At 41.2% G+C, this 18536-nt stretch overlaps 1 protein-coding gene across 11 annotated transcripts in view; it reads left to right on the top strand.

Annotated features, from left to right (window-relative positions):
- GSAP (gamma-secretase activating protein) overlaps positions 1–18536 on the top strand; it is a 176192-nt gene that overhangs the window by 115271 nt on the left and 42385 nt on the right. For 10 of the 11 annotated variants that reach the window (XR_008892615.1, XM_056573472.1, XM_056573473.1 and 7 more), the window contains 9 exons: positions 129–233; positions 10994–11053; positions 11287–11330; positions 11421–11509; positions 11922–11999; positions 13094–13168; positions 13577–13669; positions 15484–15704; positions 15951–16020. Coding sequence is in view for 10 of the 11 variants with exons in the window: in XM_056573472.1 (XP_056429447.1) it covers positions 129–233; positions 10994–11053; positions 11287–11330; positions 11421–11509; positions 11922–11999; positions 13094–13168; positions 13577–13669; positions 15484–15704; positions 15951–16020 (835 nt within the window). In the remaining variant the exon portion in view is untranslated. The remainder of the gene's footprint in view (positions 1–128; positions 234–10993; positions 11054–11286; positions 11331–11420; positions 11510–11921; positions 12000–13093; positions 13169–13576; positions 13670–15483; positions 15705–15950; positions 16021–18536) is intronic. The other variant, XM_056573475.1, reaches the window with a different exon arrangement.

Raw genomic sequence — 18536 nt, forward strand, 5'->3', positions numbered from 1 at the left:
ATCACAGCCTAGCTTTCACATTACCAAAGCTCATTAAGATATGAAAGCTGAGCTGTGATTGGTTGCTGTTGGTAAAACCAGACACTTTTTTGTTTATGTCTGCCAATATTTTTCTTATTGTGCTGCAGGTTATTAAGAATATTGGTCAAATTCCAAAGGACAGACTCGCTGAAGACTTTGTGTGGGCGCAGTGGGATGTGTCTGACCAGATGCTTTTTTATATTGTTCCCAAGGTAATTTTTATGCTTTGGTATTGTAAATTATTTATCATTTTAAATTTTTTCCTATCTTACTAAAATCAAATGGTAAAATTGTAAGACTATTACAAAACTGAGTGAGTGTGAAATGATCAGTGAACGTCACTGGACTGCTAATGGTAACATGTCTGAAAAACAGACCAGGTGACGGTGAACATCTCACACAGAAGAGTTCATAAACCAAATTGGAAGAAAGGTTTCTGGAATATAGCATATTACTGCTTTGTATAGGCGTCACAAATTAGGCTTTTATTTATCAATAAAATAGAGAAGGCAGTGGGTGGTAATTGCAGCTCATGTGATATACATCAACAGGTTGCTTTTGTGTCGTGCAAACATAGGATTGGCTACACTGAGATTTGTAGGAAACTCAAATAATGTGTAGAAAAACCCTTTGTTTTCCTGTGAATAAGCTATATTAAAGGGGTACTCAAGGGAACTGATCTCATCATTTTAGTATCTGATATTGGGGGTCTAACCACTGAGACTCCCTGCAATCTCCCGTACGGGACCCCTGCTACTTACCCATCCTCAGCGTGCTCCGGTTCCTACCTACTATCTTAAGTGACAGCCCACTCAGCCAACTGCATGCAGCAGCAATGTCCCACTTCTGCTGGCTCTTGTCTGAGAGGGCCGTCACATGTGCTAGTCCATGAAGGTGGGGGCCGGAGTGTGCCGAGGGCTGGTAATTAGCCGTGGCCCCATCCAGGAGATCGTGGAGTGTCCCAGCGGTATAACCCACCGTGATCAAACACTATTCTGTGGATAGGGGATATGTTCAGTTCCATGGAGTACCCCTTTGATAGAAGACAGGACCACCACATTTAGGTGGGGCCCTTTCTTAGATACTCTGATTCATACACTTAACTTATGAAACTATTTGTGTAAATTTTTTCCTACTGGTTTGAGTCTTGCAATACTCCTTTTTAAGTGCCATTTCCTATGTAATAGCAAAAGACAAAAGAACAGTGTTTGTGGAGACACGGTGATAAATGCATGATTTTCACACACTTGAGAAGAAAGTCTAAGGCACTCGGATAGTTCATGTGCAAGCAGGATTATTGATCCATAACAGATGGGTGTGTTGACCGATCCTCTTGTGTCTGTTATGACTCAATACAGAGATTGTCATGTCTGTGTTCACACACAGCTATTGTATGTATATAGAAACATATTAGAAGGTTTATTAAGGTGTCTATTGATAGTCAGTCCAGCCTAGCCTCAGCGCTGGTGATTGACTTCATTTCATCCTTACTTCATTTAGACTTCATTACTTCTTGTTACTGCCATGCTGCTAATGGAGGCTTTGGGTGAAACACTTCTTATTTGAGCTTTTAAATCTACTTTCTCTGTTTTAGCATGCACCTTGTATGTTTTGGTTTTAGCCATGATTAGGTGGCATGCTCTTAGGGGTTTTTAAGCTGTGTTTGTTTAGTCTGTTTTAGGATTTGTATATCCTTTCTGCTATGTGTTGTCAGGATTCGGCAGGCTGGAGGTGGATCCTCTGTGTCAGAGAGGGATTGGCGTGGACCGTGCCGGTGGACCGGTTCTAAGTTGCAACTGGTATTCACCAGTGCCCGCCGCAAAGCGGGATGGTCTTGCAGCGGCGGTAGCAACCAGGTCGTATCCACCGGCAACGGCTCAACCTCTCTGACTGCTGAGATAGGCGCGGTATAAGGGATTAGGCAAGAGCAAGGTCGGACGTAGCAGAAGGTCAGGGCTGGCAGCAAGGATCGTAGTCAGGGGCAACGGCAAGAGGTCTGGAACACTGGCTTGGAACACACAAGGAACGCTTTCACTGGCACAATGGCAACAAGATCCGGCAAGGAAGTGAAGGGGAAGTGAGGTTATATAGGGAAGTGCACAGGTGGACATACTAATCAGAACCAGGCGCCAATCAGTGGCGCACTGGCCCTTTAAATCCCAGAGAGCCGGCGCGCGCACCCTAGGGAGAGGGGCTGCGCGCGCTGGGACAGAACAGATGGGGAACGAGTCTATTAAGCGGGCCGGAATTCGAACCGCGAGCGGGCGCATCCCGCATCGCGAATCGCATCCCGGCTAGGGACATTATCGCAGCACTCCCGGTCAGCGGGTCTGACCGGGGCGCTGCGAACAGGAGAACGCTGCGAGCGCTCCGGGGAGGAGCGGGGACCCGGAGCGCTCGACGTAACATGTGTCTGTTCACACTGTGTTTGTTTTCTCTTGTATCCATTTTTGTGTTTTTATATTTCTGTTTTCCTTCTGGGTCAGCTTCTGTCCACACTGGTGAATGTGCCGCTGTCCAGTAGGGGTGTGAATCGCCAAGAATTTGGCGATTCGATTCGAATCGCGATACCAGTGTGGCGATTCGATATATCCCGATATATCGCGATACCGTCTAGGTGACGATACATCGCGATATATCCCGATATATCGCCCACCTGGGAGCATTCATAGATCCCAATAGACGCCGCTGTCAGCTTTGACAGCGGCGATCTAGTACTCCGGTGCTCACTTTTCTCATGTTATCCCGTCCGGGCTGCAAAATAAAAAAAAACGCACTTTATCTTACCTGCCAACGAGCCCGCGGTGCTCCGGTACAGGTGTTCGGTCTCCGGGCTGTATTCTTCTTACTTCCTGTTAGTCCGGCACGTCACATGGAGCTTCAGCCTATCACCAGCGGAGGCGGGACATCGCTGCGGCTGGTGATAGGCTGAAGCTCCATGTGACGTGCCGGACTAACAGGAAGTAAGAAGAATACAGCCCGGGGACCGAACACCTGTACCGGAGCTCCGGGGGCTCGTTGGCAGGTAAGATAAAGTGCGTTTTATTTTGCAGCCTGGATAGGATAAAATGAGAAAAGTGCGCACCGGATACTCCTTTAATAGCCAGCCGCGGCGATTGCCGCATGCTGGCTATTAGCGGCGGCCCCCGGCTACTGAAATCAGCCGGGGGTCGCATAGTACGGAGTGGGCACGAGTCGGAGCCCGCTCCATAGCCGTGTCAGATCCGGCCTGCCCGGCTCCACAAATGTGGAACTTTTATCTCCTGATTCCCAGGACAGGACATGCTGTTCCGGGCGTCCGCAGATAAAAATTCCACATCCCTAAAAGAATCGATTCAAAAATATTTTGAATCGATTCTGTATCGGCAAATGAAAAATCGCGATTATCGCGAGAATCGATTTTTTTCTTACATCCCTACTGTCCAGTAGTCTATTTAGATTTATTATTAAAGGGGTATTCCAGGATTTTTTTTTTATTTGACTATGCTACAGGGGCTGTAAAGTTAGTTTAGTTCATAATATAGTGTCCTTACCTGTGTGTGATGGTTTTCTCACAATTCTTATGTGATTTTGATCCCAATATTTATTTTTAACAGCATACAAAATGACTGTTGTCTCAGATTTTTCCCAGCTTGCAATGTGGTCAAGACCTGACTCACTAGTCAGCTGATGACAGGGAGCCTGTATGTTTCAATGGGTGGAGAGAGCAATCTGCAAGTAATGCAACAACTGGAGGCACCCTGAAAACCACAGGTCTGCAGCTCATTTATGTTTCAATGGGTGGGGTAGCTGATGTGTGGGAAGGAGGGAAATGGTATCATGGGATTTGTAGGCAAACAAGAAAACTGAAAACAGGAAATACAAGTTCACAGAAAGCTAGCCACAGTGTTCTGGTAATCTCACAGCATCGCCATTTAGCCCAAGACAAGCGCAGATCCTTCCTGAGCATGTCCATTACTGTCTGCCAGGTACGTACTAAAATCACCTTATGCTGGATAACCTCTTTAATGGCTACTCCTATAGTGGAGTGGAGTGTCCAATTTGTGTGGACAGTGTCCTATCTGGCATTCCGGTTACCTGTCCATGGGGACTCAGAGGGTATTGTTATTCTTGCGTCTACTGGAGATGTTCTGAAGGGATTGCAATTATTCCTGTCTTGTTTTCAGTGTGAACAGTGTTCTATAAATATATCCTGTGTATCTGGCATTCCTATTGACTGTCAATGGGGACTTTGTGTCTACAGGAGGTTTGCTTAGGGAATGCAAATATTCCTGATTAATGATAGATCCCGGTTTCTGGTCCATGGGGACTTTGTGTCTACTGGATGTTCTGTGGGATTATGCTATATTTCTGTGTGTTCCTAAAGTCTGTTGACTTATCCGTTTTCCTGTCTGGTGTTTTGAACTCTATTTTTATTAGTTCTGTTCAGATCTTTGGGAGTTCTGTACATGACTACTGATCTATAGTGTCCTCTGTTCATGACCACTGAGTCCTCTGTTCGTCTGCTGATCCATAGTGTCCCCTGTGCTGCTCACTGATCTGTGTTCTCTAAACTTAATCTGTTATAGAGTTCTATGTCCCTGTTATGTTTCTGGTTTGTGACCGACTATTTATTAGTATGTGTTTTAATCAAGCCCCTGCACTTTAGTTCAGGAAGGGACCAGCGCCCAGTTTTCGATCCACCGGTTAGGGTGGATGGGAAAGTAGGCAGGGAGAGTGGTTTTAGGGTCAGTTTAGGGCTCGCTCTCCCGCTCCCCCGGTCGGTCCCTGACAGATATCCTGCTTTCACATGAAGTGTCATAATGCCGTGGACTTTCTTCTAAAGTGAGTGTTGCTGCAAATGTGTCTTTACCTACACTGAGCACTTGGATCTATGTGGCAGAATTAAAAGGTCTCTACATCCAAATTTAGAAACTTTCAGTATAGTGTTGAAGCTGAGTGGTGCTGATCGTAACTCTACCAATGTTACTAATGTGTGAATTTTATTTACAAGCACCTATTGCCTTTACTTTACTGAGCAGAGTTCCATTAATTTCAATGGGATCCTGCTGCACTGTGCACACGGCAGAACTTTGTTTCTTCTGTGGATATTCCGATTCTGGAGTCTTTTAGAAAGAATAGACATGTCTATTCTTTCTGTGGAGTAGAGATGATTAAAATTATTTGCGGAAATTCCCCCAACAGCGGAGGAAAGACAAGCCAAATATGCTGGTGGTTAGGGCTGTTCGGAAATTCGCAGTCTCACAGATGGAAATGCATTACCATGTGGACTCCGCAGTAGAGGAGCGAACTTACAGTAATTCGATTCATCACGAACTTCTCAGCTCGGCAGTTGCTGACTTTAGCCTGCATAAAGTAATTCAGCTTTCAGGTGCTCCGGTGGGCTGGAAAAGATGGATACAGTCCTAGGAGACTCTCTCCTAGGACTGTATCCACCTTTTCCAGCCCACCGGATCACCTGAAAGCTGAACTAATTTATGTAGGCTAAAGACAGCAACTGCCGAGCTGAGAAGTTCATGACGAATCGAATTACTGTAAGTTCGCTCCTCTCTACTGCGGAGTCCACATGGTAATGCATTTCCGTCTGTGAGACTGCCAATTTCCGAACAGCCCTAGCCACCAGCATATTTGGCTTGTCTTTCCTCCGCTGTTGGTGGTGGTGGGGTTTCCTGAAGGGGCGGAGGGGGGGGGGGACTCTGCTATACAGTTTCTCAGTAGATGGCTGAAGGACGTGATAGGGGAAGGGCATCTTACCCCAATGTTTGGGATTGAACGAGCTCATCGGGTACCAAGGCGGATACCCCCTCCGGGGGGTCCCCCTAGGACAATCCTAATTAAGTTATATACCTCCCAGGATAGGGACACTACCCTTAGGAGGGCAAGAGAGGTGAGGGACCTACAGTATAATGGACAGAATATTTTTGTATATCCGGATTTCTCCTGGGAGACCCAGAGGAAAAGAGCATCCTTTCGGGAGATAAAAAGGCGGCTAAAAAATGCGGGGGTGCCCTTCTCTCTGTTGTTTCCAACGAGACTCCTGGTAGAGCATAAGGGAAAGGTAACAATATTTGGAACCCCACAAGAAGTCTCAGATTGGATGGATAAAGAAGGCATGTAATATAAGATACTATTGTGGCATTTGGGGTTGGAAGTAATAGTTGAGTATTAAATCTACGTCTCGGGGGGAGGGGGGAGGGGTGGGGGGGATCTCTGGGGTGTCACTAGGATAGGAATGCATAGTAGAAGTACGGTGCATTATGGGGAGGGGGGGTGCGGGGGGGAAGGGGGGAGGGATGGCACGGGAAGATGGAAAGAGGGGTTCTCCGTTTTTTTGGGTTTTTTTTCCGTTTCTTAGGTTAATATGTCTATGCTTAAATTGTTAGTCTGGAACGTGCGAGGCATGTCGGATAGAATTAAAAAGTGTGCAATCTTTGATTATATTCGGAGGTGCCTTCCTGCGATCATATGTTTAGTCGAGACCCATAGGTCAAGAGATGAGCAGATACTACCAAGGAAGTGGGCCAAAGAAGAATACCATTCCAGACTCTCTTCTTACTCCGTGGGAGTATCAGTATATGTCCATAGGAAGGTACCATTCGAAACTAAAAATGCAAAGGTAGACAAGTATGGTCGATACGTATTTCTCTATGGAATATGGGAAAATAGGGCCGTTATCTTGGCTTTTGTTTATATTCCTCCACCTTTGAGTGGATGTTCTGAGGGACCTCGTGAGTTATAGCGTAAGTAAGACACATGCGGCATTATGGATAGTTGGAGACTTGAATAATGTAATGGACCCTAGTATGGACAGATACAAATTAGGTAGGAATGTAGGGGGGAATGAAACGGCGAGATACTGGCGAGATACTGTGGAGAGATGAATTGGGTTGATGGGTGGCGGAAATTAAACCCAGGAGTAAGACAGTACTCATGCTTTAGTACCTCATATAACACTGCTTCCCGAATTAACTTATGCCTTTGTGATAAGAATGCGATGACCTGGACCAGTAGGGTGCAGTATAAAGCTAAAACCCTATCGGACCATTGCCCAGTGGTGGTGAAAGTTGGAGGTAAGGCAATGGGTGGGAAAAGGTTGGGCTTTCGGCTCAACCCCCACTGGATAGAATCCGTGGGAGACCAGGACTGGTTTAGACAGGAAATAGAGGCATTCTGGGAGATTAATCATAAGTCCGCAAACCCTCAGGTAGTATGGGATACCATGAAGGCATATTTGAGGGGCCTATATATAGGGCGAATTAATAAAAAGAAAAAGGAATTTTCACAGGAAGAATCAACACTGAATAGTAAAGTGGCAACATTAGAAGCAGGGATAGAAGAGGACAGTGGGGGTGAACGGCTGTTAGAATTGAAGGCAGCTCAAGAGGAATATAAAGAATATCTACTTAAAAAGGCACAAAATAAACTATTCTTTAGTGGGCAATTTAACTTTTTTGAGAAAGGGAAACCAAATAAGACATTGTCAAGATTACTTAAAAATCAAGGCGAGGAATGTGGTATTATGGCTCTGAGGAGGGAGGATGGCAGCATAACCACAGAAAGAGAAGAAATAGCCCAAATGGTTAGCTCTTTTTTTCTCCAATCTCTATATAAGTAGCAATATTAATAGTGCTGACGTAGTGGAATTTTTGAGGGGAATTAATATTCCAAGTCTGACAGAGGATGTCAGGGATTCCTTGGATGACCCAATCTCCCTCCAGGAGCTGGAGGAAGCATTGGCATCAATTCAAGGGAATACATCCCCCGGGTCCGATGGCATTCCATTCCAGATATATAGGATATACTCATCCCTGCTACTTCCAAAACTGCTGGCTATCATTAATGAATCCTGGAGGGGGGGGGGGGTTCTCCCTAAATCAATGTGTGAGGCTAATATTAGACTCATTAGGAAAAAAGATAAAGACCCCTTGGATTTGGGTTCATATCGTCCTATCTCCTTGCTTAATACGGATATAAAGATAATAGCGAAAGTATTGGCAAGGAGATTAGATAAAGTAGTGGAGGTAGTGGTGGGCAATGACCAGGGAGGGTTTAGGTCAGGAAGAACGGTCCACGACAATATCCACCAGGTGTATGAGACAATCCAGAGTGGATCCCGGGGCTCCCGCTCCATTCTGTCACTGGACGCTACTAAAGCTTTTGACAGGGTGGAGTGGGGATACCTCTGGGAAGTTTTGAAGAGGGTGGGGGTGGGCCCGAGATTCTTGAGCTATATTCAGTTATTGTATACTAACCCTGAGGCGAGTGTAGTGGTGGATGGAATTCCCTCCTACCCATTCAAACTGAGTAGAGGAACAAGGCAGGGCTGCCCCCTCTTACCCTCTTTATTTTTAATTTATATTGAACCCCTAGCGGCTTGGATAAGAGATAACAATGTCTATGAGGGATTTGGAGTAAATGGAGAGATGAGTAAGATCTTATTATTTGCAGATGATATCCTCCTTTTTGTAACTAACCCACAAGAAAAAATACATCGTATCATTAATCTGTTCGAGGCATTTGCCCCTCTATCTGGGTTGGAGATAAACTGGAGTAAATCTACTATGCTCCCCCTGGATGAAGATATGGGGGAGATGGTGGGAAGACTATCCGTGCTAAAAAAAAAACAACGAATGTTTCCCCTATCTGGGAGTAAAAATAGCAGCCACAAATGATAGGTTTGTGATTAACAATATACGGCCCCTATTAAATAGTCTAGCGAAGAGAGTAGAAGTATGGATTAAAATGCCTTTCTCTATGTCAGAAAGGATGGCGATAGTAAAAATGGTGGTCCTCCCACAGATCCTTTTCTTTCTTAGTGCCTCGCCAATGTGGATCGGCAAGTGCTGGTTCCGGAAGATAGAAGTGATACTGGGTAGATTGTTATGGGGAAGAAAAAGGGTTTGTCTGAAGTACAGATATTTTATGGCCCCTGGAGATAGGGGGAATTGGACATGCCCAACTTTCTTGTTTATTACTTGGCCGCGCAGTTGGTACGAGTCGTGAATTGGAGGAATTCTAGATATCTGGAGAAGATTGTAGTAGATAAGGAGAAAGAGAACATATATGAGGTGTTGGAATTAGATGATTATGAGGAGAGCGGTTCAAATAACACGATGCTATTGCATAAATACAGAAAAGTATGGGAAAGATTAAAGGAAGAATTACATATAGAAAATAGTTTTGGGTTCACACCCTTATGGGGTAACAACAAATTTAAAGAATTGGTGGATTGTGAGTCAACTTTTTGGGATAGTAAGGGTATAAAACAATTGGAACAAATATTTGATAGAGGGCAACTTTTTTCATTTGAGCACATAAAAAGCGGGTATGACATTAGTGATAATGATTGGCTGTACTATTGGCAAGTTAGTCATGCAGTCCATAACACGATAGATAAGGAGGTATATGTAGCACAGAAACACAATTTGATAGAAGCACTAACCCAAATAGAGCACTTAAAAAAAAAAAAAAAAAAAGGAATATCAATTTTGTATAAGAAATTAAATAAGATTATTGGAGTAAGGGGGACCGATAGAATTAAAGAAAAATGGTCCGGGATAGTGGGTACTGTGTCTGAGGATGAGTGGGACATTATGGCCCAAAATATAAGTAAGGTTTCTCGTAATATGGAACATAAAATCACACAATTTAAGATCTTACTCAGGACCCACTATTCCGCGCTTCATTTATATAGGATAGGGGTGAAAATTACGTCACAGTGTGTGAAATGTGGTTTGGAAGAAGCTGATTATCTACATAGCTTCTGGTCGTGTGAGAAGATATGTTTTCTGGGAATCTGTAATAAAAGAGGTAGAAAGTAAAATCCCTGTGAAGGTACCTCGTACGATAGAGTTTATACTGCTGGGAGCTATTGGTAAGATGGGCAAATTTGAGTTTGGGGTGTTAATAATGATTAGGTATACTTCTCAGATGTAAACAAGCATGGCTATTTGGCCTTTTTGTCTTTTCTTGATTGGTGACGTTGTTATATCTGAATTGTACAATGTATTCTTGTAAATTTTTACTATTAAAATAAAAACATATATTTATAAAGGACCTTGAAATGCTTCTTACGAAGCCACTCCTTCGTTGCCCGGGCGGTGTGTTTGGGATCATTGTCATGCTTATAGACCTAGCCACGTTTCATCTTCAATGCCCTTGCTGATGGAAGGAGGTTTTCACTCAAAATCTCACGATACATGGGCCCCATTCATTCTTTCCTTTACATGGATCAGTCGTTCTGGTCTCGTGGCTGAAAAACAGCCCTAAAGCATGATGTTTCCACCCCCATGCTTCACAGTAGGTATGTGTTCTTTGGATGCAACTCTGCATTCTCTCTCCTCCAAACATGACGAGTTGAGTTTTTTCCAAAAAGTTCTACTTTGGTTTCATCTGATCATATGACATTCTCCCAATCCTCTTCTGGATCATCCAAATGCTCTCTAGCAAACTTCAGATGGGCCCGGACATGTACTGGCTTAAGCAGGGACACACATCTGGCACTGTATGATTTCAGTCCCTGGTGGCGTAGTGTGTTACTGATGGTAGTCTTTGTTACTTTGGTCCCAGCTCTCTGCACGTCATACACTAGGTCCCCATCCCCCCCGTGTGGTTCTGGGATTTTTGCTCACCGTTCTTGTGATCATTTTGACACCACAGGGTGAGATCTTGCGTGGAGCCCCAGATCGAGGGAGATGATCAGTGGCCTTGTATGTCTTCCATTTTCTAATAATTGCTCCCACAGTTGATTTATTCACACCAATCTGCTTGCCTATTGCAGATTCAGTCTTCCCAGCCTGGTGCAGGTCTACAATTTTTTTTTGAGCGTGTCCTTAGACAGCTCTTTGGTCATAGTAAAGTTTGGAGTGTGACTTTTTAAGGTTGTGGACAGGATAAAAGCTATTTATTTCTATGATTGTATAGGGTACAACATATAATCACATTAAATTAAATCTACTTTTAATCTCCACAGCGTGCAGGTTGTGTTTTGCATTGTATCCAGTTTTATCCAGATGGCAATTTTAAATATGTAGTAAGTCATTTTAATTTTTTTTTTTTTTTTTTGTGTTTAATACTAATGTTGCTACAGCTATACTTACCATTTTACTATTGACACACAGCTACTAATGCACACAGCTACTAAAATAAATGTGTACTATTATAAATAAGAGTGTATCTATCTTCTTATTTTGTAGCAATAAAATGAAAGTTTTTACAATACAAGTGTTAACACAATGCACTGACTGTGTGTATGTATCTTTGTAGCTTGAATTTCCACTTGAAATTTCCTTAGATGATCAAGGTGTAAGGCAAGTTTTGCAAAAGTCTTAAATCTTTTTAATAATAATTTAATCTAATACATGAGAAATTTAGATTTTAATTATTCTGTTAATTCTTAGTTTGATAAATTTGGGATATGATCCCCCTGAAGAAAGAGGAAGGGGAAGAATTACACCTCAAAATCTACAGGTTTTTACAAATAAAACAGGTATGATATGATAGGAAAAACAGAACTGTCTAAATCTAGTGCAATGTTCCCTCAAGTTATACAGTAGTCTTGGGTTACAATGTTTTTAACTTACAAAGCCACACAGTGTTGATTTGCAATGCACGCTAAAGGATAAAAGATCCTTTTTATTGGTCATTGCAGAACAAATGGTTATTGAAACTTCTGAGAGCAATGTGTTCTATTCTTACTGTTGCATTGATTTGTCTATTCACTTTTTCAATATAATTTCATTTTTTCCTTTCACAATTCCTTTTATATTAAAATAATCTATGAATAATTATGTTTTGGTCTATGCAGACTGTAATATGAAATGTTGTTTTCTATTTATGTACAGTTCTAAAAGATTGTAATGTTTTTAACCCAGATTGTATGTACCGTATTTATCCTTTAGGTGGTTTGTGTCTTTTTTATTGTCAACCTCCAAACGTTTTGCTAGAATTTACGTACATGGTAGCCTTTTTGCATAAAGGTATTTATTTTTTTATTTATTCTTTTGTAATTTTTATTTTTTGTATTCACTAATAGATCAGGACAGCATTTACATAGTACAACATTTTAATGTACATCTATTAATGTATTGATAAGGAATCTTTAAAACATTTGGAACTGGTTGGGAAACACTGGCCTAAACGGCTACTGACTCTACTTCTGAAACCAATTACTTTTACTATCAACCTATCGGTATCTGTGCTTGATTTACAGTCAGGTTTTAGCTTCCAGCATTCAGCCCTATTTTCAGATCTTCTTCCTGGGCTGTGCATACAAAATGTGTGCATGTGCAAAATTTGGAAACTGGGCACAGCTCAAGGACAAAATTTTTGTCCTTGATGAGATGTGACTAGAACTGATTCATATAATTAATTCTAATTGCCTCATAAAAATGCAAGTGTTTTCATAGGACTTTATTATACCCCAGTCACATGTATTCACTTATCATCTGCATTATAGAAAAACATACAGGGTAGATTCACTTTCCCCTTCTGTTTGTACTGTGCATGCTATTGCCTTATTCTATTTTGCGGTTCTGTAGTTTCCATCTAACATATACTGTATTGTTTCTAACTTAGTCCCAGGCTAAGATTCATTGATTCATTTGATTCGTAGACCACCACTTTTAAGGTCACCACTTTCCGGGGACAGTTTTTAATCCAGTAACAAACTCAATTTCTAAACCTATAGGCTTTAATGTACACGTGGGCTTCTATGAGGGATGGGGACAAATGCTTCTGCACAGCCCAAAAACGAACAGCCAGAACATTTTTGCTTGAAGATGCAGCCAGCTGTACATTGTCTCTCTAGTAGCTTCTGAGATATAAAGTATGACATTGCTTCACTCTAAAAATAAAAAATGGCAGGCCATTAATGCGGTAGTTCATTCTAATGTTCTAGAACAAATCTGAACATCCGTTTTACTTTTAAAATACACCACACTGAGCCCCCAATATTTGCAGTCTTCCTTTGGGCAAGGAGTAGTTTAATTTTTAAGTTAAATTGGTTTACGTATTACAGGAATTTCACAGGTTGTCATTAAATTACATTTATTCTTAGATTTTTTCTATTTAGGTTGCAGTAAGACTTTTAAGGTCAGCACTACGACAGATGCTAAGCAACTTAAGAAAGTATCTTTTATTAATATTGGTAAGATATTTTAAAGTTTGTCTGTGCTTAATGAACTATTGATAATGTAAATTAGACTGAATTTACACCACATGTGCATCCTGGTGATGCATTTAGGTGCTTAAATTACCACTGATAGCTCAAAGGCGCTAAATTACTTCACATGCTTATATGCAACATGCTTCTTTAGCCCATTAGTGTAGTAATTGGTGGGTATGTCAGGACCTAGTCAACGGAAGAAATATCAAAAGATTTTTAAAATGAAACCTTGACTTTGATCATAAGAACTAACCTGTGTATGTGTCAGTCTAGAATTGTTGTGTGTCCATGGTAAGGTAGTTTGATAGAACTGTTTATAATGGAACATATAGAAAGGGATTTTTTTTCATAATTGCAGTTCAGCATTTAAATACATTCTTTCGTTCCCAGACAGTTATGTTGCAGTTTACTTGCCCGACCAATTTCTACATTTGATAAACACAAGACATGCAGAGTTAATGTGTTACCACTTATTTTTAGCAGGTAAGTGCCTTATGCCAAACGCAACCATATGAGGGTGGGGTGGTTGGTGGTGGTGCAGGGATAGGCAGTTACTCATATAAACCTCCTACATATAATCAGAACTTTGGTCATCTAATTGACTTGGGTTTTTAAAGGACTAAAAGGATAATCTTTCTTCTTTATGGAGAGTGGCCTAAAGATTTGTGGAGACTTATAGGCAATTGATGCTCCGTTGGGAATTCTGGAAAGAAAGGATATGTAAAGCAGACCTCACACCACCGCTTTTTCTTAAAGGAGTAGTCTCATACTTTTTTTTTTTTTTTTTTTTTTGTATCCCCTATCCGCAGTAAGTTTTTTAAATCGCGGGGTCCAAGCGCTGGGGCCCCCCCGCGATCTCCTGTATGGGGCCCCGACTCTCCCCTGGAGCGGCACGTCACGACTTCTGCCCGGAGCGAAGGCACCCATGCCCCCTCCATATATCTCTGAGAGAGCCGAAGATGGCTGAACAGCTCTCCCATAGAGATATATGGAGGGGTCGTGGTGGCTCCCACCTCTGGCTTGAGGGACCCCAGTACTCGGTCAAAAGTGTGAAAAATTTCCTGGCAGTGAAAAGGTCAACATAAGCAGTCCTCTCCCCTTCTTGTCACACTTTGTCAGCAATTGTTAAGATGTCTTTTTACTTTAAAATATATTTTAATACATTGTAATATTGTTGCGAAATATCTCTGGATGTACGGTAAGTTGGTTTACATTGAATTTGGAATGCTACAAGCCTATAACGTAAAACATTTTCAGACCACAAGTGCTCCCATTGGAAAACTATAAATATTTAATGACCAATATAGAGGCAAAACTGTTATTACTCATTCAAATATGTTGTGCATGACTTAAAGAGGACTTGCCATTTCTTCTGACATGTTGTTTCACAGGGAGTATTAACTAAAACAGACATGAGGAGCTTATTTTTTTGTTCTTAAAGTGAACCGGGCACCAGGTTTGACCCCATATTTCTAGTGGCAACACGTTATAGATGTGGTGATAAGGTTCCCTACGATATCTGGATGTCTTCCTGCCCATCGAAAAGTGGAGGAAATCACTTGTGTAAATCTTCTGCGCCAAACATAAATTGGGCTTAACTAGTCATTGGGGTGTGTAGCCTCCCAGACTGTAATCATGGCTATTGAGTCTTTAATTGTGCCTACTTTGGAGGGATTGACAGCCTAGGCACTGCCCGACCTCACCGCTCTGCTCCCTGAAGTCTCGCTCTAACCAGAAGCCACGTCATTTCTGGTCCTGCATTCTGGTCCTGCATGGGACTTCATAGAGCAGAGTGGTGATGTCGGTCCTTCCCTGGTTGTTAATCCCGACTGAGTAGGTGTAATTTGAGGCTGAATAGGTGCAGTGACTAGTTTGAGAAGCTACATGCCCCATTGATTCGTTGAGCCTTGGGAGATTTGCAAAAGTTATTTTCTTCACTTGTGGATGGGTAGGAGGACATCCAGTCATAGTAGGAAACCTTATCTTCACACCTTTAACATTTTGCCCCTTATTACATGGGATCAAACCTGGCAACAAGTTCCCTTTTTAAGTAACTGCATTGTGCAAATACTCTTTTATTCCAAGTGAAAATGTAGAAGTTAACAAGGAAATGGCAATGTTAGTTTTCAGAGAGGGGCATGTCCCTGCACTCATAACACACTGGAAATGCAGTGTCAGCATGTCTCACTAGTTTAATAGATTTCCTAGAGGAATAAAAGAGGAAAGCTTATTTTCAGTCTGGTGTTATTTACTTTTAGTATTTTGTGAAGTAGTAAAACTTTTGCTTCCTTCTCTAGCTGAGGATGCCAGAATCAGTGGCATGTGCTGCGACTGTCCCTTGCAGACAGTTCTGAAGACTCAGGTTATAGAATGCTGTACTGGAATCCTGTTCTCTGTGTCTATAAACCAGGAACAACTTTTCAAATTTTTAACAGAAAGTAGACGGGACTGTGAACGTTTGGCAGTCTTACATTGCTTTTTGTTACATCTAGACCTTCAGCCACAACAAGAGACCCAGGTAATACATAAAAAAATAAAAAATAAAATAAAATAAAATGATTATATAAAAATCAGTGCAAGGCCTACATTGATACAAGCATATGTGTACCTTTTGTCTTGCATTCATATTTGTAAAACAACTTTTCCTGGTTTTGGACCCAGTTTATTTAGTTTATTTATTTTTTTATAAAATGTTTTCTTTATCATTAGGCAAGTTGTGATGTGTTGTTGTTGTTGTTGTTGATGTTGTTTTCTTTTTTTCTAGATAATTGAGTGGATCTGTGACAACCTGTCAACGTGTCTGACTTTTGACCCCATACAGGAGTTTATCATTGGTAAGCAGCTTACAGTTTTTGTTTTATTGTGCTTATAATTGGTTCCATTGTGATTCCTTATCTGTTTTAGGGCATTGTGGGCTCATTTTGAATTTACAGAATTATGTTTTGTTGCAAAAGGGGTGCATAGCCTGTTTTTAAAAGAATTGACACATTTTAGCGTTTAAAAAAAAATTGTGTAAAGGTATATTTTTAGTACTTTTATACTAATGTTTAACAAAGCAGATTTGGGCCTTCTGTCTTAAATAGTTTGTCTTGCTGTTACTCCATGTATATCTTCATCGACCTAGTTGTACTTTTTAATGGCACCGTTTTGGGATTCATATTACTTATTTATTAAATGTTTATTTTTGGGGGGAAGAGAAGTAAACCATTTACAATGCTGTCACATATAGTGCCCCTAAAAACAGCTCCACAGTGTCACATGAATATAGTACTACAAAACGCTGTATCCCCCTCCTCTGTTATCTATAATACACTCTGCACTGTACTCCCCCCCCCCCCCAATAATATGCTATGCCCTTGTATTGGATACTCACTTGTCCCACTTTCACGCTATATTCTGCAGTTGCTACTCTGAGCTTGGGTTGTCAGGCCTAGCAGAAGCAGGGAGCGCTGAGCGACCAATACCCATGACTTTTAGGAGGCAGGCCCTGCGCTTTGGTGATACAACACAAGATAGCATCTTGACTGCTGTTTCAATATAGTCAACTGGGTAGCTTATCAAATAAACAACCCAGTTTACTATATGGGCACAGCGACCAAGGTGACAGGCAGGAACATGTAATTTGCACAGAAGTCTTGTGCTAAAATAAAAAAATCTCTCATCATTGTGCACTTAATACCCCATAATGATAAAACAGTACTCTCTATCTATCTATCTATATCTATATATATATATATATATATATATATATATATATATATATATATATATATATTATATAAAAATATTATAATATTTTTTTTTCATTTATTAAAGGGAAACTGACCACTTGTTCACCTGTACTAATCCAAATACACATGGTTATAGTGTGAGTAAACCGGATTACAATCATGTTTTCCTCACCCGTAACTGCTGCTGTTCTTGAGATATACGATGTATTGACCTCCATTGCTAATATGTTAATCTCTGGCTTTGTACAAAAAAGGTGGGACCCGACATACCCAGTTTCCCTACCTCCTTTCCATCTGCCCCCATATGCCCACTCACACAAGGCCACGTGGTAGCATCATGCTACGATGTGTTTTTTTTTTTCTTTTTTTTTTTTTTTTTTTTGCTTTATTTTCCTTAACCCTTACTAAAGTACAGAGCTCATGCTGAAATCCTGATCCAGAGGCCTCTGGGCCTCAGACTGGGAAAAACATTCACCCTTCAATAAGACTATGACCCCAAGAACATAGCCAAGAAAACCCATTTGTGGTTCAAGGACAACTCTGGGTTCAAGTCAAGGCTCTGGCTGAATTGCTTAATAGCAGTCACACCTCTCTGGAGAGACCTGAAAATAGCTGTTCTCCCAAAAATCTCCTTTCAAACTGACAGAGCTTGAGAGGATCTGTGGAAAATCCTCAAACCAGGTTGAGGTTGAGGGGACATTCTGTTTTCACTTTCTTATGGGTTATGTGTTATATATTATTTTTAGTTTAGTTTTTTTGTTAGACATGGGTAATGGGTAATAGCGCCTTAACCCCTAGAAGACACGGGATGTAAATGTACACTCTGCGCCCAGCTCTCTGGCTTTGAAGCGTGCTCAGCAGTCTGGACCCATGGCTAATGCCGGACATCACTCATCAGGGTGATGCCAGGTATTAACCCTTTAGATACAGTGATCAAAGATTGTGGCATTTAAAAGTGCAGCAAATAATTTGCCAGTAGCTCACGGAAGTTTATCGGTATCACTACAGCAAAATCGCTTGGTCCCAATCAGCTGAGAGGACAGGTGGATGGTCCCTACCTACCTCTGTTCTGTCCAGTCGGTGCTCCAATCCTACATGTAGTGTCTGAACAATGTTGTGCCATAGCACAGCTATGCAGTCGAAAAATTGCAGGTAATAGTTCCCTATGAGGACCAAAAAAATAGTGCAAAAAATGTTGCTTATATAAATAAGCCTATTCCCCCATAATAGTTTTAATCACCCTCTTTTTTTAAATAAAAATGTTAACAAAAATAAACGATGTATCACCTTATGAGTAGATGTCTTTATTAATAAAATATGTTAATCAAACCGCATGATCAATGGAATGAATGGAAAAATACCAAATCCAGTATTGCAAATTTTTGGTCACTTCACTTAATATGCCAAAGAAAATGTCATTAAAAAGTGATCAATAAGTCCCATCAAAACAAAAATGTTACCAATAAAAACTACAGATCACAGTGCAAAAAACAGCAGCCCTATTTGTGGAAAACTAAGAGTTACAGGGATCAGAAGAGGACGATTTAGAGCATAATAGTTTTTGTACAAAGACTTAGAATTTTTTTTAAAGTAGTAAAAAAAAAAAAAAGAGATCCTAC

Source organism: Hyla sarda, chromosome 4 (assembly GCF_029499605.1).
Source record: "Hyla sarda isolate aHylSar1 chromosome 4, aHylSar1.hap1, whole genome shotgun sequence".
NCBI classification, from domain to species: Eukaryota; Metazoa; Chordata; class Amphibia; order Anura; family Hylidae; genus Hyla; species Hyla sarda.